Source organism: Lissotriton vulgaris, chromosome 12 (genome assembly GCF_964263255.1).
Source record: "Lissotriton vulgaris chromosome 12, aLisVul1.2, whole genome shotgun sequence".
In the NCBI taxonomy this organism is placed as follows: Eukaryota; Metazoa; Chordata; class Amphibia; order Caudata; family Salamandridae; genus Lissotriton; species Lissotriton vulgaris.
Genome location: NC_141700.1, coordinates 169,037,910 through 169,061,149, shown reverse-complemented (window position 1 = coordinate 169,061,149; position 23,240 = coordinate 169,037,910). Strand labels below are relative to the sequence as shown.

General features: G+C 45.2%; 1 protein-coding gene across 1 annotated transcript in view; it reads right to left on the bottom strand.

Moving 5' to 3' along the window:
- The window catches only part of BRD7 (bromodomain containing 7), a 266,204-nt gene that overhangs the window by 163,075 nt on the left and 79,889 nt on the right, over nucleotides 1-23,240 (bottom strand). Inside the window, exons 6-7 of the mRNA XM_086947699.1 lie at nucleotides 19,501-19,611; nucleotides 2,534-2,721 (exon numbers count right to left, since the gene is read on the bottom strand). Of these exons, the coding sequence (XP_086803825.1) occupies nucleotides 2,534-2,721; nucleotides 19,501-19,611 (299 nt within the window). The remainder of the gene's footprint in view (nucleotides 1-2,533; nucleotides 2,722-19,500; nucleotides 19,612-23,240) is intronic.

The window sequence follows — 23,240 nt, the reverse complement described above, 5'->3', positions numbered from 1 at the left end:
TTTCCAGTAATAACAGGGGTCCATTGTACAGAGGGCTAATAAGTGTCTCCTTTTCATAGTACACTGCCACCTCCCTGAGCTGCAGAGGACTGACTATGGGGGAAGAACAGAGATCATAGTGCAGGCCAGAGCTTTTTCCCTGTTGTCTGCCCAGAAGAGCAGCCTACAGGCATCCCTGTAGGTCAAACTGTTCTACCAATCTCCTATTATCAGTTTGTTCACCCATTCATGAGGTGTATGGATGTTGTGTGTGCGTGTGCTACAGGTTTGTAGATGGTGCACTTGAGTGTGCTGCTTCTATATGAAGACTGAGATGAAAGAACAAATCTTGTATGGGGCTAGAGACACTCTAGGTTCCATTTTCTATCATGCATATTTTAGAGGTACCTAAGATGGAGGATTGGCGGGATAACCCAGAAAGGAAATGTAGATTGCAGGGCTCCTCAACAGAACATTCCAGTGATCTCTTTCATTGAGTCAAATGGAGGAGAGTTGTTGAATTTAGGAAAGGAGACAAAGAAGCCCTTTAAAATTAGCATGTTCTGTGTTTAAAAGGCGGGTATGTGTTACGTTGTTCCTGTTCACACATAACACAAAGACCATGGCAAGATAGTCTGTGTGCAAATGACAAAGAGCAGAACTGCCAAGAACCAGTCACAGAGACAAGCTCCTGTAATATATAGACTGTCAGCAACTGGAGAATAAAGTTACAAAGAGTGTGCTGAGATTTCATGGCCAAAGACTTGTGGTTCCACACCCGTGGGTGTGCGTGGTTGACGTGCTGACCCTGAACTCCCCTTTCCAATGTTCAGGGCCAGTAACTTGAGGTAAAGATGGCTAGGCTGTCCGATGGGTAAAATCCAAATAACTGCAAAGGAGAGAGCTGACTGATTGCTCAAGAGGGCCATTGGAGATGCCCGTGCATGAAGACTATGCTGCATAGAAGACTCTGCGTAGAAGAAGACAAGGCTGTGAAGGGATTTGTGAATGCAACGGGATGCCACTACTGTGAGACGCGGTGCGGCCATCTTCGAAAACCTGACAAAAGGTACTGAGGCTCAGATAAGTCCATTAAGTACAGGACAAATTAGCAAATGCTGTGGGTCACAAAGAATCTGCCAAAGGAGAATTTAAGTTTGGGATTTAAAATGGAGTAAAGGAGAATTCCAGAAGGAGAATTCCCATTTGGGATTTAGCACTCAGTAGTGCTGAGGTACCAAGATAAACTTGACTGTTAGTCTTCCAAGAGAGATTTCAAGTGCTGAGAGAAGTTAAGACCCACAAGAGGAGTGTCTGGCAGAGACCCAGGGTAGTAATCTACTTGATTTTATAGGGGAAGGAGGAGGGAGGCCGGAGGCAAGCACCAAGATCTCAGTAAATGTGAGTGTGTGAGCCCCAGCACACTTCAGACTAGTTGGTGCCAGCACTATTGTGACTTGCCCCAGGTTATGGGGTATGGCCTACTTCACATGGAGAGAGCCCATTAGCTGGGCTAGAGTCAGGACCATACTGTCTGCACACGGCAGGCCACGCGCCACATACTGCCAAGAATCAGCTTGCTCCAGCTGACAGTGAAGAGTGTAGGAGCCGCTTGCACAGGCAGACCTCTTAAGCTATCACAACAGTGGACAGAGATATTTTGTGGGACTGTGCCCGTAACGGGTGAGAACAGTGTATTTAACTTCATAGGAAACTGAGACTGTTCCTAAAGAAAAGAGCAAAACCCACAAAATGTTCTACAGCAAGCCTCTATGTATTTTTCCCCCACTGGGCCAAAGTAAGAATCGACTGCTTGACTTTGCTACCCTCAGAGTAAAGTGCTAAAGGGCATTTGTTATCAGTTTTAGGCCCACTATTAGAGTTAAGTCTCTGAACACCCGTAGTTAATGGCTCTGGTTTATATAATCTGCATCCAGTAACTTCTGGCTGCCCAGGTGCTACTAAAAGAGTTTCCACAGTCCCCATTTTTACAAAAACAACTTCTACTCGCCCAAGTCGTAGAGAGACATCAGAAGAGTTGCAGGAAATAAATGCCCCTTATGACTTCTAGTAGCCGGGACAAAAAACACAGAAGAAAATAAGATGTAACTGACGTGAAAGTAAAATCTTTTTTAAAGAAAAGTAAAAGCAGTTTATATTTACAAATAAACTCAGACAGTGCTGTTATTTCAATACATGCTTAAATGGAAGAGTATGAAATAATGAGCAATTTCTGAATTGCGATATATGAAAAATGTTTGCTCTGTATGAATTAACAATGTTCCAAACTTTTACTCTGCACAAGCACAGCATTAAGTGAAACACTAAATAAACTGGGAGTTAGGGATGTATCATGTTACATTTATGCAATTACACAATGTTTAAATCAGAAGTGTGCCTTCTTTAACAAGAGCAAGAGTCCTGAAATCATCACATATCATATATGAATGTGATAAAAAGAGAAAGGATGTGCACTCATAACAAAAATAAAATTGGGGTTACCAATTAAATGCATTAGTGTCGCCTACACAAAAGTAAAATGCTACAACTGTACCTTTTGTGTTCTTTAGTGTGTGCCTTTGAAGATTTGGCATCCTCTGTCTCCATGGTCTCTTCTTTGACATTTTCTGGGTCATTCTTGGCTTCACCAGTAACCTGGGATTCATGAGGGTCCTTTAGCTTCCCGTTAGTCTGAACACCGGTCATAAAATCTATGCTTTGTTTCAGACTTTGGATTCGCTCCTGCAACAGTCATGTGAAATACTTAATTTTCAGTGCTGGATCACTTATATTCACATAAAGTTAAGTTCATTCTTAATAAAAGTTTACAAATGTACAAAACACATAATTTCCAGACTGGCACTTGATCTCACAATTAACTTAGAGTAAAGATGCAAAAGTTACTTACTGCTATTCAGAGTTCTAAATCATGGGAGACCATTAAATTCATAAATACTGAATATCTTTGTCTATGTGTAAGTTCAGAAAAACTGTTTAAAGACAAACAATTTTAAACTACCCCTACCCGAACTCACATGTTCTTCTTTACAAATAAATGGAATTCAATAGTTAAAAAAAACAATACATAAATAGCAGATGAAACCTCTAACGTATTTGTTTAAACAAAGAAATGACCATTATACAGAGATGTACTGTGCACATCTCCTTGTACAGTAAGCTCTCGCTATGGGTGGTCTCTTGCTGGCAAAATAATGTGCACTGGAAATAAAGTGCACTGGACAGCACCACTTGCACTGAAATCAACATACTCTATGCACATTTCTATTCTCCTCTTTGCTCCTGTAGGTCTCATTCAACTGCCTATCCTTGTTTTATTATGTTTTTCTCTCCCTTGGCTTGGTGACAGAGACTTTGAATTTGTCTGCCGGTGTCTACTTTGATGGAACTCGTGTAGAAGAGTTACCCTTATCCCTTACGCCTGATGGTTCTAATGGTTAGCTGATGTTCCTAATGGTTAGGATGGTCTTTTCAGTGCTGCTCCGAATCATTCTCCCTGGAAAAACGTGATTTTATTTCGGTCTTGATTTTCAATTTCAGAGTGTGGGCTTCTGCAGTCAGTCATTGGTAACTGAATTACGTCGAGTATTACTCCTAATTTAGAACCTTGGGGTAATGACTGGATTTTCCACTTCATCAGGTCATTTAGTCAACTGATTGTTATATTTTCGGCACTGTCCCTTGAATGATTTTAACCCCCTTTCATAGAGAACCTAGGTACCTAGAGCACCTAGGTACCTCACCCACCCACCTATGATTTCCCTTGTCCTCCTCATAAGTTTCCCTTCAGACTCTACTTGTATTTCAATCTCCACTTCTATCTCCGCCCCTCTTCCTGCCAGTACCATCAGGCCTGCCATGTCTTACTTGTACTTCAGCAGACTTTTCCCTGCTCTTTCCTCTTTCCGACTATCTGCTCCTGTCTCTGGGATTGCAAGTGGCCGGGCAGGTTTTTGTTATCTAATCCTGTCACCACCAAAGTGTATGAGTCACTGTGGGAGGGGCAGTGGGTGGTGCTGATTAATGACTGGAGATATTTGAGGTAACTGGAGCCACCACAAGCTACTTCCAGATAGTTTGGGGGTTATGGAAGGTCAGCAAGAGAGAGTGTTCGTACAACTGTGGTAAAGGTGCTGAGAAGTGCAAAGATACCAGTACGCAGGAATAGTAATAGGTGGGGATGAAGCAATAAGTGTGGGGGTAGTAAAGTAATAATGATCACCATGAAGAATGGTGGACAAGAGGTGAAAAAAAGGGGCCAACAAGAGTGGGACCGGTCTAGGGCGTTTCAGGTTCTATTAGCCACCCCCCACGTCCATTCTTCTTCCTCCATCTCCCCGCTCATTCCTCCAACCTTGCAGTAGGAGGCTGCATCGGAGCTTACCCCCAATCTGCTGCTTCTACTAATTAAGGTTTACATCACCTTCAGTCAACAGCAAAACGATGTTGAGGGTAGGTAGACAGCAGCGTCAGTCTGTGATGGCCAGCATGGTTCACCTACGTATCTCCCTTTGTTTGCTTTGCTTGGCTCTTTCTGGCTCCTTGACTCAAGGCAAAACAAAATGATTACTTACCAGTAGGAGTAGTTTTGCAGCTTGGAGAGTTTTCTGGATTCACATGCTGTGCATTATTCCCCCATCTAGTGGTTGGGTCCGGAATAGTATATATATATTTTTTTTTGGCTTGCTTGGGCATCATCGACTACCATTTGGTGCTAGGTCCATCCCTTGTGTGACATCAGATGGCGCCCCAGAAGCTCCTGTGCATGGTAGCCATCTTCAGATTCTTTTTTCCTATTTTTTCTCTATGGAATATCTTAAATCCTGTTGTCTCTAGATGTTAGTTTCCATGACATCTTGTCCCATCTGTTAGCATTTCTCTTCTGAGGGAGGTGGTTGGGTTGCATGTGAGTCCATAAAACTCTTCAAGCGGCAAAGCTACTCCGACTGGTAAGTAACCATTTCATTTTTAGGCATGCTTCCTTTTCTGGATTCCTATGCTGTGCATTAGATTACGTAGCAGTTTCCCTGTCCTTGGGGTGGCTGTGTTAAGATGAGGAAGACTTTGCGAACAGGTGTTGAAGTACCTTTTGTCCCACTTGCGCTTCCTTAGTCAGCTGTACATCCCCGATGTAATGTTTGGTGAATGTGTGTGGGAATGCCGCAGCACATTTGGTGTCTATTGGCACGTTGGCCATGAAGGGCAGGGTTGCCCCATTTTTCCTTGCTGAGAGGGACTTTGGCCGTGTGCTTAGAGTTTTTCCTGCTGAGGCATAGCATACTTAAATTGTCTCTACAATCCAACGTGCAAATGTCCCTTATGTCACAGGTGCTCCCTTGTTGGACCTTGAGTAGGAGACAAACAATTGATTGCCTTTATACAATTGTTTTGTCTCTTGTAGATGTTATAGAAAAGCCCTTCTGACGTCCAGGGTATGAAGGCTTCTTTCTAGTTGTGTTTGCGAGTTTTGGAAGAAAACTGCTAGCTGTATGCTTTGGTTCATGTGGAATTTGCTTACTACCTTAGGTAGGAATTGAGGGGTTGTCCGTAGAATAACTTTGTCCTTGTGAGTTTGCATGTATGGTTCGTCAATCATTAACGCTAGTAGTTCACTTACTGGTTGTGGAGATGTTATGGCTATTAAGAAGGCAGTCTTTATGGTGATGTATTTCAGTTCTGCTTTGTGCATGGGCTCGAATGGTCTGGTCATTAGTTATATTACAACTAGGGCTCCCGGTTTTATGGTATTTTTTTTTTTTTTACATTTCAATCTGTATTTATCCATATATATTTTATGCTAATTTTAACTGTATTTATCCATATTTATTTTGAGTTTTGTAGTAAAATAAGCTAAAATTAGTATATTTCCACATTTATTTAACAAGTAAATATGCACTTACGCTTGAATGCCTAATAGGTTTCAATGCTGTAAACACCCGCAGAAGATAAATCAATGCACTTATAAGAAAATACGCAAATTTCACCATCAACCTTGTGCATATCTGATGCTCCCAAAGCATCTTTACTAAAAGCCCTTTCTTTTTTAGCCCTCTTACCTATCAATCCACGCAGCTATTGGCCTAGCAGTCATGCCAGACAGTATTTAGAATTTCTCAAAAAGCAACTCACTTTCTGTTTCTATCCACATTTAAAAATAAATACAGACGGGGAGGAGCCGCGCCAGCGACCAAGATGGCCGCCTGAGCATCGGCTCCGCCGGCCGCCACATCCTGACTTGCCATCCGGCACATTATCCTGAGCCCCGTCCCTACCATCGGGTGGGGACCGGCACCTTAGCCACTGGGCGCCATTACGAACGATTTGGGTGCTCTGATGACTTAAATCCTCCGTCTGGAACTTTTGAGCCTACAGGGAGCGCCACAGGGACCCTGCGTGTGGCACTGCCCGCTTTGGAGTTCAACAACAACGGCGAGTGGAACCGGAAGTGCGCAGTGGCACTCGATCCACAGAAGTCGTGTCGCATCTGCGGGGCCTCGGGGTTCCCCTCTCAAACTATTTTGCGCAGTGCACCCCTGCCAGTACGGAGCAACACACGATTGCTTCGATTGACTTTGCGAAGCATTGGCCTAGCTCGGGTGGTGGAGTTGGTGGCAGTGCAAAATTTGATAATGGCGGCGAGGGGGGACTCCAAAAAGCTACCTCCGAAATCATCGAGGACTACCAGACTGTTTCAGTCCAATAGACTGGAAAAGTATAGTTTCTCCAAGGGCTCCCCAGTGGATGAGAAACGCGCCCAAGTGAGTGGCCAGGAGGGTAGACCATCTGGGGCGGACCCGACACTAAAAGACTTGATGGCAGCGATCACTGGGATCCAGTCTTCCCTCGGTAGGATGGACTGCAAATTGGACACAGTGACTATTGAGGTGGGCTTAATCCGAGCTGACATGACTAAAACCTCGGAGAAGGTCAAATCACTCGAGATCAAAACATCGAGTCTCACGGACGATGTGTCGGAACTCCAGCGAGAGGTGAGAGAACTGAAGGTGTCTCGGACTCAGTTTGCCCGTAAGCTGGACGAATATGAAGGACGTGCATTCTTGGCATACCGGAGAGATCGGAGGGACAGGCCCCGGATCTATTTGTGGAGGATCTCATCCTGAATCATCTAAAGCCCAAGGGCCTCAGTAACTTTTTTACTGTGGAAAGAGCCTACAGAGTCCCCGGTGGACGCCCGAAGACGGGGGCACCTCCTCGTCCTATGATTGTCCGCATTTTGAACTTTCGGGACCGAGATACTATTCCGCAGGCTGCAAGATCCTCTGGACTTTTGGCATACAAGAACGCGTACTTGCTTTTACCCTGACTTTACCCAGGCAGTCCAGAAACAGCGGCAGGGTTTCATGGATATTAAGAGAAGGTTGGGCGCCTCGGAAATCAAGTACTCTATGCTGTTCCCTGCCCGCCTTTGGATAGAACGCGACGGCAAAGCTTGGTTCTTTGATCATCCTGATGCTGCAGTGGACTGGCTGGACCGAGTCCAGGGGCCGGACAAGGAGGGGGACACCCTGATGGACAACGAGGAACAATGATCCCTTTTTGATCGTGTCAATTGACTATGGTGGCGGGGCGCTGGTTCGATCGGGGCGATCTCTTTTTCCCCACTGACATTGCTAATATTTTTGGGGTTTTCCGTAAGTGACATGGTTGGTGGGGTTTGTATGCGGGTTGGGATGGTGGAGGTTGGTGGCCTGTAGTAAGGTCCTCCTCCGTTTTCTACGTTTGGATTTCATAGCTAGATCTGGGGAGACGGGCACACTACTAGTGGGGGAAGACAGTGGCAGTGTCCCACTCCGCTTGCTGGCTACTGGAGGAGCTGACGAATTCACTTTAGAAACGATAGAGCGTTGCTGAAAATTAGCGCTTTTTAAACCTCACATTTTAAAAATATCTTGTGCACGATTTTAGCCTGTGTGTTACACCCAATTAGTTTAATAATATTTTAACATTTACCCGGAGTGTTGGTCTCGATTTCTGTGCCTGCCCGCCTCGGTCCGACTCGGTAATTTATTACCGTTGTGCGGAGGGCGGACAGGTGAGGGCCACACTTCCGGCGAGCGGTCAGCGCTCTAGTGCTCCACTGAGGATTATTTAGCCATCGCCTCATAGGAAGCGCGCAGCGATTGCGCGCAGCCTCATTGCAGCCGAAGACCAGCCAAAGAGCTGCCCGTCTGCGCCCGTCCGCGACAGGACGTGGCGACGGGGCGGGATTCCTACATCATGCCGTCTCTTTGTGCTGATAAACACATCAGGTATGATTCCTCATTCCTGACCTCATTGAGGTATCTTTCTACCCCATGTCATGCTGAGGATAACAGACCCTGTTTCAATGGCCCGTTCTCGTGCTACAATTGTCATTATACCTCTTTGTTACTAAACAATTTTGATGAACCTTGTAAATCTCATAATGACCTACAATGCATTCTTATGAATGTCCGTTCTATGCCTAAACACCAGACGGAGATCTGGGACTTATTACATTCTCTATCCCCAGATCTATGTTTTATTACCGAGACTTGGCTAAAACCCCACACGGTGGCTGCCATTACTTTAGGAGTACCTATGGGTTACAAATTTCATCACTCTGACCGCCCTGACAAAATTGGCGGCGGCATTGCCATAATTTATAGAGAGTCTATGAAATTGGACATTATAGATAGACAATGTTGCAGAGATATGGAAACAATGGTTTTCAGAATTATCCTCCCCAATAGAAAGACCATTAAAGGTGCACTTGTTTACCGTCCTCCTCTTCCGTGCCCCAGCTTTTCCACATCTCTTTTAGAGATACTTGGCCCTTATATGCGGGCCAATGAGGATTTTCTTCTCCTTGGAGATTTTAATGTCCATACCGACCAATGTGATTCTATAGGGACAAAAACTTTGTCGACTGATATGACAACTATCGGTCTAACACAAAAAAATCAGGATCCCACCCACGAAGGCGGTCATTGTATCGATTTGATATTTACCAACTTCAATAACATTCGGTGCCACAAACCTATTCAAGTCCACTGGTCAGACCATTTTTTAATGCAGTTTAGCATTTTTAAAGTTAATAAGGGTCCCCCACAGAAACCCCTCCCATCCACTATACGCAGACAGTGGCACAAACTTACACTGGATGCGTTAGAAAAGGCGTGGAAAAAACCCGAGATCAGAGATACTGACGGAGTAGAGCAAAAGCTAACCGTGTTTCAGCAAACTCTGACGGTAGCTATCGACAAAATTGCCCCTTTGAAAACATTCAGACAGTTTCCGGTGGCCAAACAGGAAAAATGGTACACCGAGGCCCTAAGAAAAGAGAAGCAAGAATGTAGAAGGATAGAGAAAAGATGGAGGAAATCACACTCTGAGGATAATAAAAAAGCACATCGTGCAGCCCAAGCTAATTATTACAAACACATCAAGGCTGCCCGCAAAAACAACATCGCTCAACAGCTCATGGAAGCCGATAACTCTCCCAGAGAATTGTATAGGATTCTTGACACTTTTGTAAAACCCACGGCTTGTATATGCCCAGACGACTTTTCACTAAGTCTATGTGAAGAAGTGTCATCTTATTTTGAGAATAAAATAGAATCCATTTATGGCAAAATTCTAGGATCCCAACCCAATAGTGATTCCTATAATGCCTCCTCCCTCAATGTGAATACAAACTTTACCTTAACTACATTCCCTCCTATAAATATCGAAGAGCTTGACACAATAATGACTCAAGTCAAGTCTGGATCTCCGGACGATCTTATTCCCGCTAAGATCCTAACCCCACTCCGTACCCTGTTAGCCCCCTACATTCAGGATATCATCAACCAGTCCCTTAAAGAGGGAAAAGTACCAACTGAATGGAAGAGAGCAGCGGTGAACCCAATCCGCAAGAATGCGGCCCTTCCGTGGACGGAGCTTTCCAACCTCCGTCCTATCTCGCTCCTACCTTATTACAGCAAGATGGCCGAGAAACATGTTAATGCACACCTGTCTAACTACATCGAGGCAGCGGGTGGCCTAGACCACTCGCAATCTGGTTTTAGGCCCAACCATAGCACCGAATCAGCCCTTCTGTCAGTGACAGATAACATCAGAATGTCACTTGACAGAGGGAGATCAGTGATTCTGGTGCTATTGGATTTGTCCGCTGCCTTCGACACGGTGTCGCATGAAGTTCTTCTCGGCCGTCTGAAGGGAGTTGGAGTAGAAGGGACCGCCCTTGCGTGGCTGGAGAGCTTCCTTGGAGACAGACAACAAGGTGTCAAATTAGGCTCCTATAAATCTGTCTGCAGGAAGCTTACCAAGGGGGTGCCACAGGGCTCATGTCTAAGCCCCACGTTATTTAACGTATATGTGGCCCCCTTGGCAGAGATCATTAGATCTCACGGGTTTTCACCAATCTCTTATGCTGACGATACTCAGCTGCTTTTCCCCTTTCAAACCATTACACCCGCAGTCATGCAGTCTTTCCAAGACGGTATGAGAGCGGTGGCAGGTTGGATGGCCCAGAACTTCCTCCAATGCAACGTGACCAAAACTGAGGTCATGTTGTTTGGAGGGGCCTCCCTGCTTTGGTCCCCGGAATGGTGGCCAATGGAGCTCGGTCCTGTCCCAGCGCCCAAGCAAACCATCAAGAACCTCGGAGTACGCCTGGACCAATCCCTGATTATGAAAGATCACGTCAGACAGGTTGCGGGAACGTGTTTCCGCACAATTGGTCTTTTACGGCGTATCTTCCCCCTCCTACCAAACACCCATAGGAAGACGCTGGTTCAGGCACTAGTCCTTGGACGAGTGGACTACTGCAATAGTCTACTCATATCTGCAAACCAGGAACAACTTCGCAGACTGCAGGTAGTACAGAACACCGCGGCAAGACTTATCATGAATGCTCCGCCCCGCACCCCTTCCCGTCCCCTCCTCTCCCATCTACACTGGCTTCCGGTGCAACAGCGGATTCATTTTAAGCTGTGCTGTATTATGCATAAATGCATCTACGGCTCTGGTCCCAAATATCTGAAAGATGTCTTCCTCCCTTACTCTCCTGGACGTACCCTACGCTCCAGCAACACTATGTTGCTATACGTACCTAAAATAAACAGAGCAAGACAGGGTGGCCGTGCCCCCTCCCTCAAAGGCCCAATGCTGTGGAACTCCCTCCCTCCCCAGCTAAGACAAATTCCTCACCTTCTTAACTTTAGGAAGAAACTAAAAACTTACTTATTTACACTGGACTAATTTAGCTTCCCCTCTGCCCTTTCCGATCAATAGTGTTGCGTTACTCATTTAGAAGCCACGCGCGGAGATACCCCTTCGGGGCTGATTCTAGCGCGATACAAGACTATAAAAAAAAATAAATAAATAAATAAATGTCCAAAAGTTGCATGCAGGGGTGCAGGGTGGGGGGTTGGGGTGTCGGTTTGGGGGGTGTTTTGTTTGTTGATTTGTGTTTTGTTTATGACCAGTGCTTGCAATGGATGTCACGGTATGCTTCAGAATTCTCGGGGGATGAGTATGGCTTCAGCTAGATTGGGCTTGGGAGTGTCTGTTCTCAGTTGGAACGTGAATGGTTTGGGAGACAAGATCAAACGTGCCATGGTCGGGCAGCTGATCAGGCGCCGGTCACCGGATGTGGTCGTGCTCCAGGAGACTCATCTTATGGCAAAGAGATGTATGGCGCTACATAGAGGAGGGTATAAGTTGGATGCTCATGCCGGTTTTACCTCGGGCTCCAGAGGGGTGGGGATACTGGTTAAAAATTTCTTTCCGCTCACTATACAAGCTACCTGGTCTGATAACCGAGGCCGCTATGACGGCGTCTCGGGACCTTGGGAGGGTAGAACGATCACGTTCCTCTCTGTACATGTTCCCCCCGCACTGCAGACAGACACCTTTTGTGATCTGAGCAGGGTGTTCTTGTCGCTACCCATTGGCATCATGGTAATAAGGGGTGATTTCAATGCGGTCATGGATGGGGAGCTGGATAGGTACCCCTCCCGTGTGTTACTGCCCTCTCGTAGATGGTTGTCGGATTTTGTCTCCGGAACAGGCATGGTTAATGGGTGGAGACTCCGGCACCCTAGTGACTTGGAGTACACGCATGTGTCAGCAGCGCACCACTCTTTTTCCAGAATTGATTATGTGTTAATGCCTGCGTCGCAGACGATGTTTGTTCAGGAAGTACGTCATCTAGCCAGAGGAGTGTCTGATCACTCGCCGATCTGGCTGCAACTGAAAGTCGTTCCAAACAATGTGGCTAGGGTCGCCCCTATTAGCGCTTGGCGGTTGAGAGGCCCCGTTACCAAAAAAGAGCTGGTGCGTGCAACTGATAGCTACCTCCGTGAGAACGCAGGGACGGTTGACTGACTGCTCACTCTGGGAGGCCTACAAAACTGTAGTCAGGGGGGAGGCTCTCTCCCTAATCTCGGGGCAGAAGAAGAAGAGTAGGGCGGAAATTGACAGGATCGAGGCGGAGCTATCTGCCTTGGAAAGGGAGGTCTCCACCACTGGGGACCTGGGGGATATTCACCGCCTCGGTCTCCTTCGAGACGAGTACAAACGCTTGGCGCGTGATGGGGCGAGGGAGCAACACGCTAACACCCAAAGCAGAATTTATGAACACGGCGATAAGGCGGGGAAACTTATTGCATGGCTGGAGAAGGGTGACTGGGGGTCGCGTCTGGTGCCTGAGCTGCAGATCGCGGGCTCGGGGGTCATGATGGACCCGCAGCTCATAGTGGACGAGTTTGCCCGTTATTATGAGGTCTATACTTCAGTGGGGTTTGGTCACGGTGGAAGAGAATGCGGAGGTCATCCGAGACATCCCAATGTCCGTTTTATCGGCCGAGAACAGGGAGTTTTTGGATTCTGACATAACAAATGACGAGGTCGCGATGGCAATCCGGGGGGTTCCCTCTGGGAAAGCATCGGGCCCGAACGGTATTCCTGTTGAACTTTATATACTTCATGCGGACCGCCTGGCTCCGGTCCTGAAAGCTATGTATCTCGAGAGCCGGGAAAATGGCGTACTCCCTTATGACCAACGTATCGCTAATATTATTGTGAGTTATAAAGAAGGCAAGCCTCGTTTGGATTGCTCCTCCTACCGCCCAATTTCTCTCTTAAATGCGGAGCCTAAGATTCTGGCCAAGCTCCTCGCGAGTCGATTGGTGAAGGTCATATCTGAGCTGGTGCATCCGGACCAGTCCGGCTTTATGCCGCGCAGCAACACTGCTCTTAATCTTCGTAGACTTCACGGGGAGGTGGCGGGTTCCGCTCGCATTCTTGAGCCTGTGGTACTTCTGTCATTGGACGCCACTATGGGGTTCGACAGAGTCGAATGGTTTTATCTTTTTGCGGTACTGGAGAAACTCATGTTTGGCCGGGAATTTATACGGTGGATCCGTCTCCTGTACTCGACTCCGTTGGCCCGAGTTGTAGTGAACAATCACAAGTCCCGTGACTTTCAGCTAGGGAGGGGCACACGGCAGGGATGTCCCCTCTCACCACTTTTGTTTGCCCTGGACTTGGAGCCGCTCGCGGCTTGGGTGCGATGGGATAGATCGATCAAAGGGTTGCGTTGGACTCCGGAGTGGGAGGATAACATTTCGCTATATGCGGACGATATCCTTATGTATTTGACCTCCCCCCGGCAGTCCCTAATTGTTTTCATGGATATCTTGCCGATCTATGGTAGATATTCGGGTTTCGCCATTAATTGGAAGAAGTCCTCTTTGTGTTGAGCGGTGACCCCCCTAGAGTGCTGGAGAATTGCCCGGTTAAAATAAAACTGGTGGGCTTCCGCTACCTTGGAGTTTTCATCTCTCTGGATCCTAAGACGTGTTTCGATGCAAATTTGGTTCCCTCCCTGGCCAGACTCTGCCGGGATATTGCAAAATGGAAGGAGCTGCCGCTTTCCCTACTGGGTCGGGCGGTTCTGTTTAAAATGATGGCGCTACCACGGTTTTTATATGTTTTGCAGAACCTTTTTGATCCCGTTCCCCCCTCCTATTTTAACGAGATAGAATGTTTGCAGCGTCAGCTTCTTTGGGTTGGGAAGCCGCGGATCGCGCTATCTAAACTGATGTTGCTCTGGTATGACGGTGGGATTGGACTGCCCAGTATTAGGAAATATTATTGGGCCTCCCAGCTGGCTCCAATCAATCATGCAATTTATGGTTCCCCGGCTGACCCCGGGTTCGCCATGGATCGTGGCCAGTTGCCGGGGGCGAGTACACCCGGATTTTGTATGCTAGGCGAGGCAGGTTTCCTTTGTTGGGTCCGGCGTCGGCTTCTGCGCGGGCGTGGCATGAGGCCAACAGTGCTCTTAAATGTGAGGGCAAGATACCTATGGCCACACCATTATGGAACTCAGAGGCTCTGGGTAGCCTGTGGAAGTAAAAGGGTTTCGATCGCTGGGACCTGATCGGTATCTCGCAGGTCCGTGATATATAGGGCAGGAACGGGATATTGACTTTTGAGGAATTGCAGACCAGACACCAACTGAATGAGAGCGAGCGATACCGCTATTCGCAAATTAAGCATGTGCTGGCGCCGCCCATTCCCCGCGATGTGAAGCCTCCGGAGGCTTCTCCGCTGGAGGATCGAATCCTGGATGGGTATCTTCCCACCAGGGCGATTTCCCTGGTTTACAAGAAGTTGGTCAACCACACAGAAGATCCCCTGGTGAAAGTCCGGGAATAATGGGTTGCAGATGGTCTGGTCTTGGATGATGAGGACTGGGTGGAGGCTGTGTCCTCCCCTCGGGAAGTGCGATCTCCATGAGACTTCGGCTGGTGCAGCTTAGGATCCATCACCGGTCCTACACCACGGGCCCTGGGTTGTGTCGAATGGGGCTTGCCTCAAATGCAGATTGTCCTAGGGGTTGTGGTATGACTGGTACCTTTATGCATATTTTGTGGGAGTGCCCAGAGATTCATAACTATTGGACCAAGATCCATGAGAAAATGAGTAAGGTGTGGGGTGTACAGATTGCACTTGAAGCACGCTGCTGTTTACTTAATGTATGGGAGCCTTCTGACCTCACGAGTCATGGCAAGCTTTGGGTCACTCTTGCCTGTATGATTGCTAAGCGAAATATCGCACAACTATGGGGTGCTTGTCGAGCTCCCCAGATTGGGAAGTGGATGGAATACCTTGATTGGTGTATGTTTCGGGAGAGAGCTGTTTATGTGGCCAGAGGGAGGCCCCGTAAATGGGGGAAGATATGGGATGTCTGGAATGCTTACCGAGGAGATATCTGTACACCGCCAGAAATAGATCCAATATGCGAGGACATTGAGGAACCATGAGCCCACTTATTTAACTCCTTCTTGATTCTGTATTGCTGGAACCCACATTCACCGACTTTATTTCGCAGACGTCCATGGCATAATGGTCTTGTTATTTGTATTTCTTATTTAAGTTTAATAAAAACTTTTTTTTTAAAAATACAGACAAGAAAATACATGTTTTTTGTCTGCATTTATCTGTAAAAACGGATAACAGGGAGCCTTAATTACAACTTTGTTTAAACTTCACATCATGGCTGGAGCCTTTCTATGGGGTGCAAACTCTTGGACTCCACAAGGAATCTTTGGATGACTGGTGCTGTGAAGAAATATTTACATTAATTTTCCCTGGTGTAGGCTACAATTGCTGCCAGGTGTACCTTGAGGCTTGAGTAGTTGATGTTACTGTCAAGCAAGTGTGTCAGATATAGGAGCACTGTTTCCTGAGTGAAAATTGAGCTTAGGGTATTGTTTTTTGTGCACCACATGGTGTACCGCTTCCACTTAGCTGCGTAGCATTGCCTAGTGGTCTGTTTTCTTGCCTCCTTTAGTATTTCCATTGTTTTTTTGCAGTAAGTTTAAATGTCTGAACTCTATGTATTCAGGTGTCAGGCTGCTACGCTGAGCGTTGCTGGTTCTGGGTGAAAGATTTGCCCCCTTTGCATTGTGAGGAAGTCCTTGTCTGCCTTGAATTCGAACCAGAACCCCCAGAAGCAGCGTGATTGATCCGCCTTAGAAGGGGAGATTGTATTCCCGCTCGAGGAAACTGCTAGAGCGCTCCACCTGAAAAATCAGCTTTACCCGACAGCGAAAGACGTGTCAAGCGCCCATCATTTTCCAGCAAAACCTCGCTAACGTAAACGTTCTTCTTTCCATATTGGAGAAGATTCTCCACTCGATTTTAGAGATGGAACTTGATTGATCTCCTTCAGGAACCATTTTAATTTGTACACCGTCGTAATCTATAAAGTGACATCATTCAACATTCTGAAGAGATTATACAGGAATTTATCCTATTTTACTTCTTAAAAACGTGGTAGAGAACAGACGCATCAGCTTATCGCATCGCACAGAAATACACCGGGGAATTGTACAGACCCTGAAACAAGACAGACATCGAACCTTAGTTTTGATAAAGGTGGAACATATTCGTTTCAGAACCACCGAAACGCGTCGACGCCAAACTCCTGTACAATTCAAGTCCTCTCCTCCCCTGTTGATATACAAATTTGTGGCCATAAAATTAGGGAGTGATGAAATTGTAGTATTGAATGTACCACTTGTATTTTACAATTTTTTATGTTTTACAACACATTTTTGTCTGTCTGTTGCATTGTGCAGGTCACAATAGATTGTATTATTAGTTGAAATTTTAATTGTTTCTTAGTAATTGTATGATGTATAAATGTAAACTGCTTTTATTTCTGTTACTTTAATAAATTGATGTGTACCTTATGTTTAGAATTGTATTAGCTCATGATTTTATTGTTGGTTGCTTTCAAGCTAAGTTTTAGCTTATCCTGTATATGTCTCAAGGGAACTAGTTTAATTTCTTGTCTGCCTTGAGCCTGATCATTTGTCCCCTGGACAGTTTTAGTAGGCTTGAGTTCCAGGTCAGTCTTGCCCATTGAGGGGCTATGAGTATTCGATGTATTCCTGGTTGTCTGGCTTTCCCCAGAACCTTTTGTAGTAGAGGAATTGGAGGGAACGCGTATGCAAATATCCCTGACCAGTTTAGTGATAGGGCATCCCCTTTTGATAGGTGGTGTTGAAACCTGGAGGCGATGGATCAGCATTTATTGTTCTCCACTGTTGCGAATAGGTCTATTTTTGGGCTTTCCCAGAGGCTGAAGACCTGATGCAGGGTCCTCTGTTTTATCTCACACTCATGCGAGCTGCTGTTCTGTCTTCTGAGTTGATCCGCTTCGATGTTGTCTTTCCCTGGCACATGAATTGTCTGCAGGCTGATTTTCCTTGAATTGGGCCATTTCCATATTTCCTGAGCTAATTTGCTTAGAGTGAATTATTTCGTCCCTCCCTGTTTATTGAGGTAAAACATAGTTGTGGTGTTGTCGGTTTGGATTAATACTACCTTTCTTCCTATGTGGGCTTGGAATGACTTTAGTGCCAGGAACATGGTCTTCCTTACTAGAAAGTTGATGTGCTTTATCGTCTGCATCGTTCCATTGACCCCTGTACCCTCAGGTTTCCTGAAAGTGCTCCTCAACCCTTGTGGAACGCATCTGTCGTTTGGTCACTGAGGGTGTTGGTGTTTTGAAAGTTCTGCCTAGGGTTATGTTCTTGGATGCCCACCACAGTCTTTATCCTTGTGATCCATCAGGCAGAGGTTACAAACGCCGTGTAGCAAACTTGCGGTGGCACTTCGGGCAGAATTTGACTGGGGTATTTTCCTTGCCCCTGCCTCGGTGTTTTCACAGTCGATGATCAACGGTATTTTCAATCTAATTCTTTGATTCTTTCTGGGACTTTGTCCAAATCTTCAGTGTCTCCCTTTGCTTCCAGACCCAATGGCGGGAAAAAGAATCTGAAGATGGCTAACTAGCACAGGAACTTCAGCAGCGTCGTCTAACGTCACACAAGGTATTGGACCTAGCACCAAATGGTGGTTGACGACGCCCCAAGCAAGCAAGCAAAAACCACAAAAAAAATACTATTGCAGACCCAACCACTAGATGGTGGAATAATGCACAGCATGTGAATTCACAAAAGGATTCATGCTGCAAAATCATTAGTTACTCTGCCACGCTTTCTTCCCATGCCACACCAGCCATGTCTACACACTGGTAGTCCCTCTCTCATGTTGTGCAAGACAGTTAGCAGCGCGAGAGGGGAGGGCACGAAAGTGCATGCCCACGTCCATGGTTTCCTATCTTCAACACTAACTATGCGCCTGACTACGATGCCCGTCCGACTGTTGGCGGCATCCAACCGCTGACAGCCTTTCGGTCTGACTGCTGGATTGCAACCCCGGTAGTCGGACCCACAGTGGTCGGAGGGAAGACCGCCGCCTCCGCCAGGATCGGAGATCCCGACAGGTCAGCGGTCGGAGTTGTATCCCTGAATAGTGGTGGTGCCTAGGCAGGGATATGGGGGCCCTCGCCCATTATGGGCCACTGTAAATTGACCCCAGGCGATTATGTGCCCCCACTCATCTCCATGCAAGACATGGTGCATGGCACACCGTCAATGGTAGTGCAGGAGGAGCTCGGTACCATGGCAGCTTGTTCTGCTGCCCTTTTCCTTGGCTGCAGCACAGGCCGCATTGAAAAGGAGCACTGAGCGACTTCCAGCACGGAGGTCATATCGAAATTAGGCAGTTGGACTGCCTAATGCTTGTCAGGCATTCTCCTGACAGTCGAAACAGCAGACGGCGCTCCGAACGACCGCCATTGTAATCGCTCCCGTTGAGCGCAGTAAGTAGCCTGTGTGGGAGGAAAATACATTCAATATACCCTCCTCACAGACAATAAAACACACATTTTGGTGGCAACTAAAAATATGATATAATTACTACAACTAGTACATATTCTTCTGATAAAGGACAGAATGAATCTGAAAGCAGTAGTTTTAGTCCACCAGAAACACTATGCTCATTGCCAAACATTTCTGCCCAATAAATTCCAGTAGTCTTCTCCAACTCATGCTTAAGATCTACTCCTCAATTTCTAACTAAATCCCTAATATTAAAACTGGTAATATAGGTGACAGGGTTTTTTTGTTTGCTGTAGCCAAATTGGGGAACTCCCTCCAACTACATCTTCGTGCAGAACCTAATCTTGGTAAACTCAAAAAGCAATTAAAAGCATTCCTCCTCTAATTACAATCTACTATCGTTTGCAGTAAATTTGGTACAGCACAGTGTCAAGATACCTAGGTGATGTTGCAAATAAAAAGAAGAAGATTTTTCAAGGCCATTATAGAGATATTCAAATATCCAACAAATAAAAAACGGGGTTGTTAATGATGAAACCTGATGGAAACTGGCTTACTTTGCAGTGTGGGGAGAGCCTTTGAATATTAATTGCTAGTACACAAACCACTGATCAAATTAATTGCAAATACATTTGGATAGGGCTCATTACCACGACGAAACGTTGAAATGCAAATGTACTCTACTTTTGGTCTGCTGTGGTAGCCTAAAAGTCATCATGTTCATAATTCATGTATTAAACTAAGTATTTGGTACCTGGCTGAGGATCTTCATGCCAGAATTCAGCAGTTTCTTTGCCGCCTTATGGTAAATGGTTTCCGGCTTATTGTAAATCATGGCGTTGTGACAGATCTGTTTAAAGTTATCCTGCGAATGACAAAAGAGTATGTGATTAACAAAGTCACAGACTTGGCAAATAAAACTGCCACACACACTTTTCATATAGTTTTGCCATAAAATAAAGTTCAACACAGGAGTTGTATGAGAAGCTTGTTTTAAAATATAGGTGGCGCATGAAAACTATAACAAAGCTGGTTGAACCGGTCTCTCAAGTCCCTGCGGAAAAAAAACTTGGGGCATTCACAATAAAGAGAGAAATGCAAGTGTTAACTGTATAAACGGTAAAAACCAGCAAGCATGTCCTTCATAATTTGAAACTACTGACTCATGCCACAGTGGTCCAAAGAGAGGTTAAAATTAAGGATTTAAAATCCTGATCTCTTTCAAAATGTCTCTATGTTACATTTCCAGTTCGTAGTCATGGTATAAAAATCCCAAGTCGTTTTATCATCGGAAAAAAATGAATGTAAAGGAGTAGGAGCAGTCTGGGTGCTGGAAAAAAACAACATAATTCCCAAACGCTATATCGAATGTGAAGTCAAGGACCGATTTGGAATTTCCAAGCAAGCATTGCAGACCAAACCCAGAAGCACCCCCAAGGAGGCAACGTTCCTGGGACCAGGGAAAAGAAAAGATAATGACCCTAAAGTACAATAAGCATAACACTAAAGAAGGATCTGTACCCAACGCCCGGGTAGCTACAGCAAGATTCTATTACTAAAAAGAAAGTATTATTTATTTATGACATTTTATTCTTTTGTTGAGATAAATCGAATTAATTCCAAAGTGGTTTAAACCCCCGAGTGAATGTTATTTATTTGGCATGGTGTTGTCTACACTGCCATTAAAATAGAGGACTCGTTCACCTAAAGTGGAAAGAAAATGTGTTTGGTTGTTTTTCATTAAATTAATATTTTCTTAATATCAACTGTAAATAGTAACTGAGATATGCACGAGTCTTGCATCTCTGATACTGGGCACAAGATGCTCTTCATATTTACAAAAGGTTGCATTGTGCCATGTAATCTTCGCTAAGCATGAGCATCTCCAAGTTAAGTCCCATTTCTCCTGGGATAGTAAAGTCATGTTTGTCAAAATGCACACTTTACTCCAGTTGTCTTAAGTACAGAAGTTTAATTTTGATTAATCAGGAAAAAGTAAGGTACATATTATGGATGCTAGATGCACCAAACTAAGCAATTTGTCAACGACAACTGGCATGTCCGAGGTCTGCAATTGGCCAATCTTGGATATTAACACTCAGTTTTAGGAAGTTTTAAAGGTAGATTTTAGTTGTAATTCCCCAGATCTCTCACCATCAAGATGCCTTTGATAAAAAAGAGTTCCATAAATGTGTCATGTTATGCCAGACTGATATGTAAGAGGACTTGATAACTATAGCATTCCCTTTCTTTTCTAACTGCAGTAGCGTGTATATAGTTGCTGATAAGAACCTGGAGTGCACAATGTTTATATTTTTGGTAGTGATGGTGCAGGGATGGGAAGTTCCAATAGCCCAACGCCCAAGACCTATTGTTTGGGGTCAAGGGCACACGTTTTCATGTGTATTTTGTCCTTGGGACAAGTAGGCCTAACCCCCTGAAGCATAAACCCTTTGCCTGCCAGTTTGTAGTACACATTATGGATCAGGGAAGGGCACTGTCAGCAGTTAAGGCAACATTTTTGCCCATATGTTATTGCTGTTCAAACTTGTATTTATGGTTCATTAACTGAAAGACTTTATTATTAGGGTGAGCGCTCTAAGTAAATGTTGTAAGCTCTGACTGCACTATTGACAGTGGTTCCGGTATAATAATGTGCGCACAAGTTTCAAAGTTTAGCCATATGAGGCTATGTATAATGCTCCCAGAATGCTCTCTGATTTGATGCAAATATTTGCAAAAGCTTGGAAGCAAAATTGATGATTCTTTGCCTTCAAAAGAAAATGTTCATAAAAATATTAAAGCAGGAAAAAACATTTTGCTTAACTACTGTAATATTTCAGGTACTATTTCTTTGCAGCATCATTTAGTAGTAACATGTGTTGATGTATGCTTGTATTTCCCAAAAAATATTAATAGTGGAAAGTCAGTGTAACAAGTTTCAATAAGATTATGAGAAACAACAAAAATTAACAAGCATTGGCAAACCCAGTAGATCTGAAATTTGGTGGTCAGCTTCTTAGTTTTGTCAATATGTGACATGTTTTGGCATGATTTATGTAAAACCTTTTTGGTGTGGGAGCTGCCGGGCCCTCACCATTATAACAAACATTGGCGAAAGCAAAAATAGTTTATTGGTCTCAAAAAGCACACACTGCCTCAGTAGGTACTGGCACTGAACAAAACTACTTTGTGTGCCGATATGCCCCTTGTGAAAGAGCAAAATGCTGTCACTCACAGTGAAGCCACCCAATACAGAGAGAGAGAGACAGAATTGTAATATACACAAAAGGTCACAGTCAACGGCAGACTAAATCAGATGCCCAATTATTAAAGAAAGTCTCAAAAGTGCACCCATGGTATATGTCTGTGCATTAAGTGCAGCTATATGGCTTTCATGAATTCCCAAGATATTACAGAAGTAGGACACGAAATAGTACTCCAAGAAAATATCTGTGATCTGCATTTTAGCATGAGCAAATAGGCATGTGTAGATTTGCTCATGAGAAAATCTGAGAGTTTGCAAATTCACTTTCCCTCCAACCACTTTTTTCCCAACTCTGGAAGAAGGTTTACGTCTGCCATTGTCAGGAGTAAATTTCCAATATTTCTCAGTATGGGAAAAGATTAGAGAAGAGTTGTTGAAAACCCTTAAAACATGCAAGTTAATAGGTTTGCACAGACTCAAAAGGACATTCTAACCCAGGAACTATTGCTTACCACTACCTTCCGCCCCCAGTATGTATATCTGCGGAAACGTGGCAACACAAGGGGATTGCAAGTATCCAAACACTACTATAGTACAAGCCCTGGCATAATCAGAGAGGCTATATCAGACCTCTCATATTATGAGATTACTGCCATAATTTGTGCACTACATGGCACCAAAGGGGCAAGTGGATTTTGTAACAAGACACGTAGATTTATGAAGCAACCTGCACAATGGATAAGTAGATTTTTTATTACATTTCACACCCCTGTAGTGGCCAGGACATGGCAGGGTAACAATTTACTTTTCATCTGTGGTGGGACGGAAATGCCCCTGCATGTTGAACAGGAGTGTACTCCAGCCCTCAGTGCCCAACTGCACATGAAATGTGTACCCTTACCTTTTATATTTGCTTTAGGGTGACACCAATCTATTGTGTGCACAGAGGCCTACCCTTGTCCCTGGTAATACAAGATGGAGGGGTAACACCATGCACACTTTAAGAGTGAGTGTAGGACGAATGTCCATAATTTGGTTAAATCGCATAAAGGGGTGGTGGCAGTGTACCGAATTGTTCTGAATGGTAAGTGTGGCCAGACCTTTTAATCTGGGTCATGGAGAGAGTACTGAAACTGGAAAGTGTGTATTGAGCCAGCCTGCCACTAAGGAGAATGTCAGCTGAAGCAATAGCACTATCCCCCTGTGCACACCTGATTTAGATCCATAGTTTGGGCCTGGGCGCAGAGCCACATGAGCAGGCATCCCTCCCACCTTGCACAGCACCT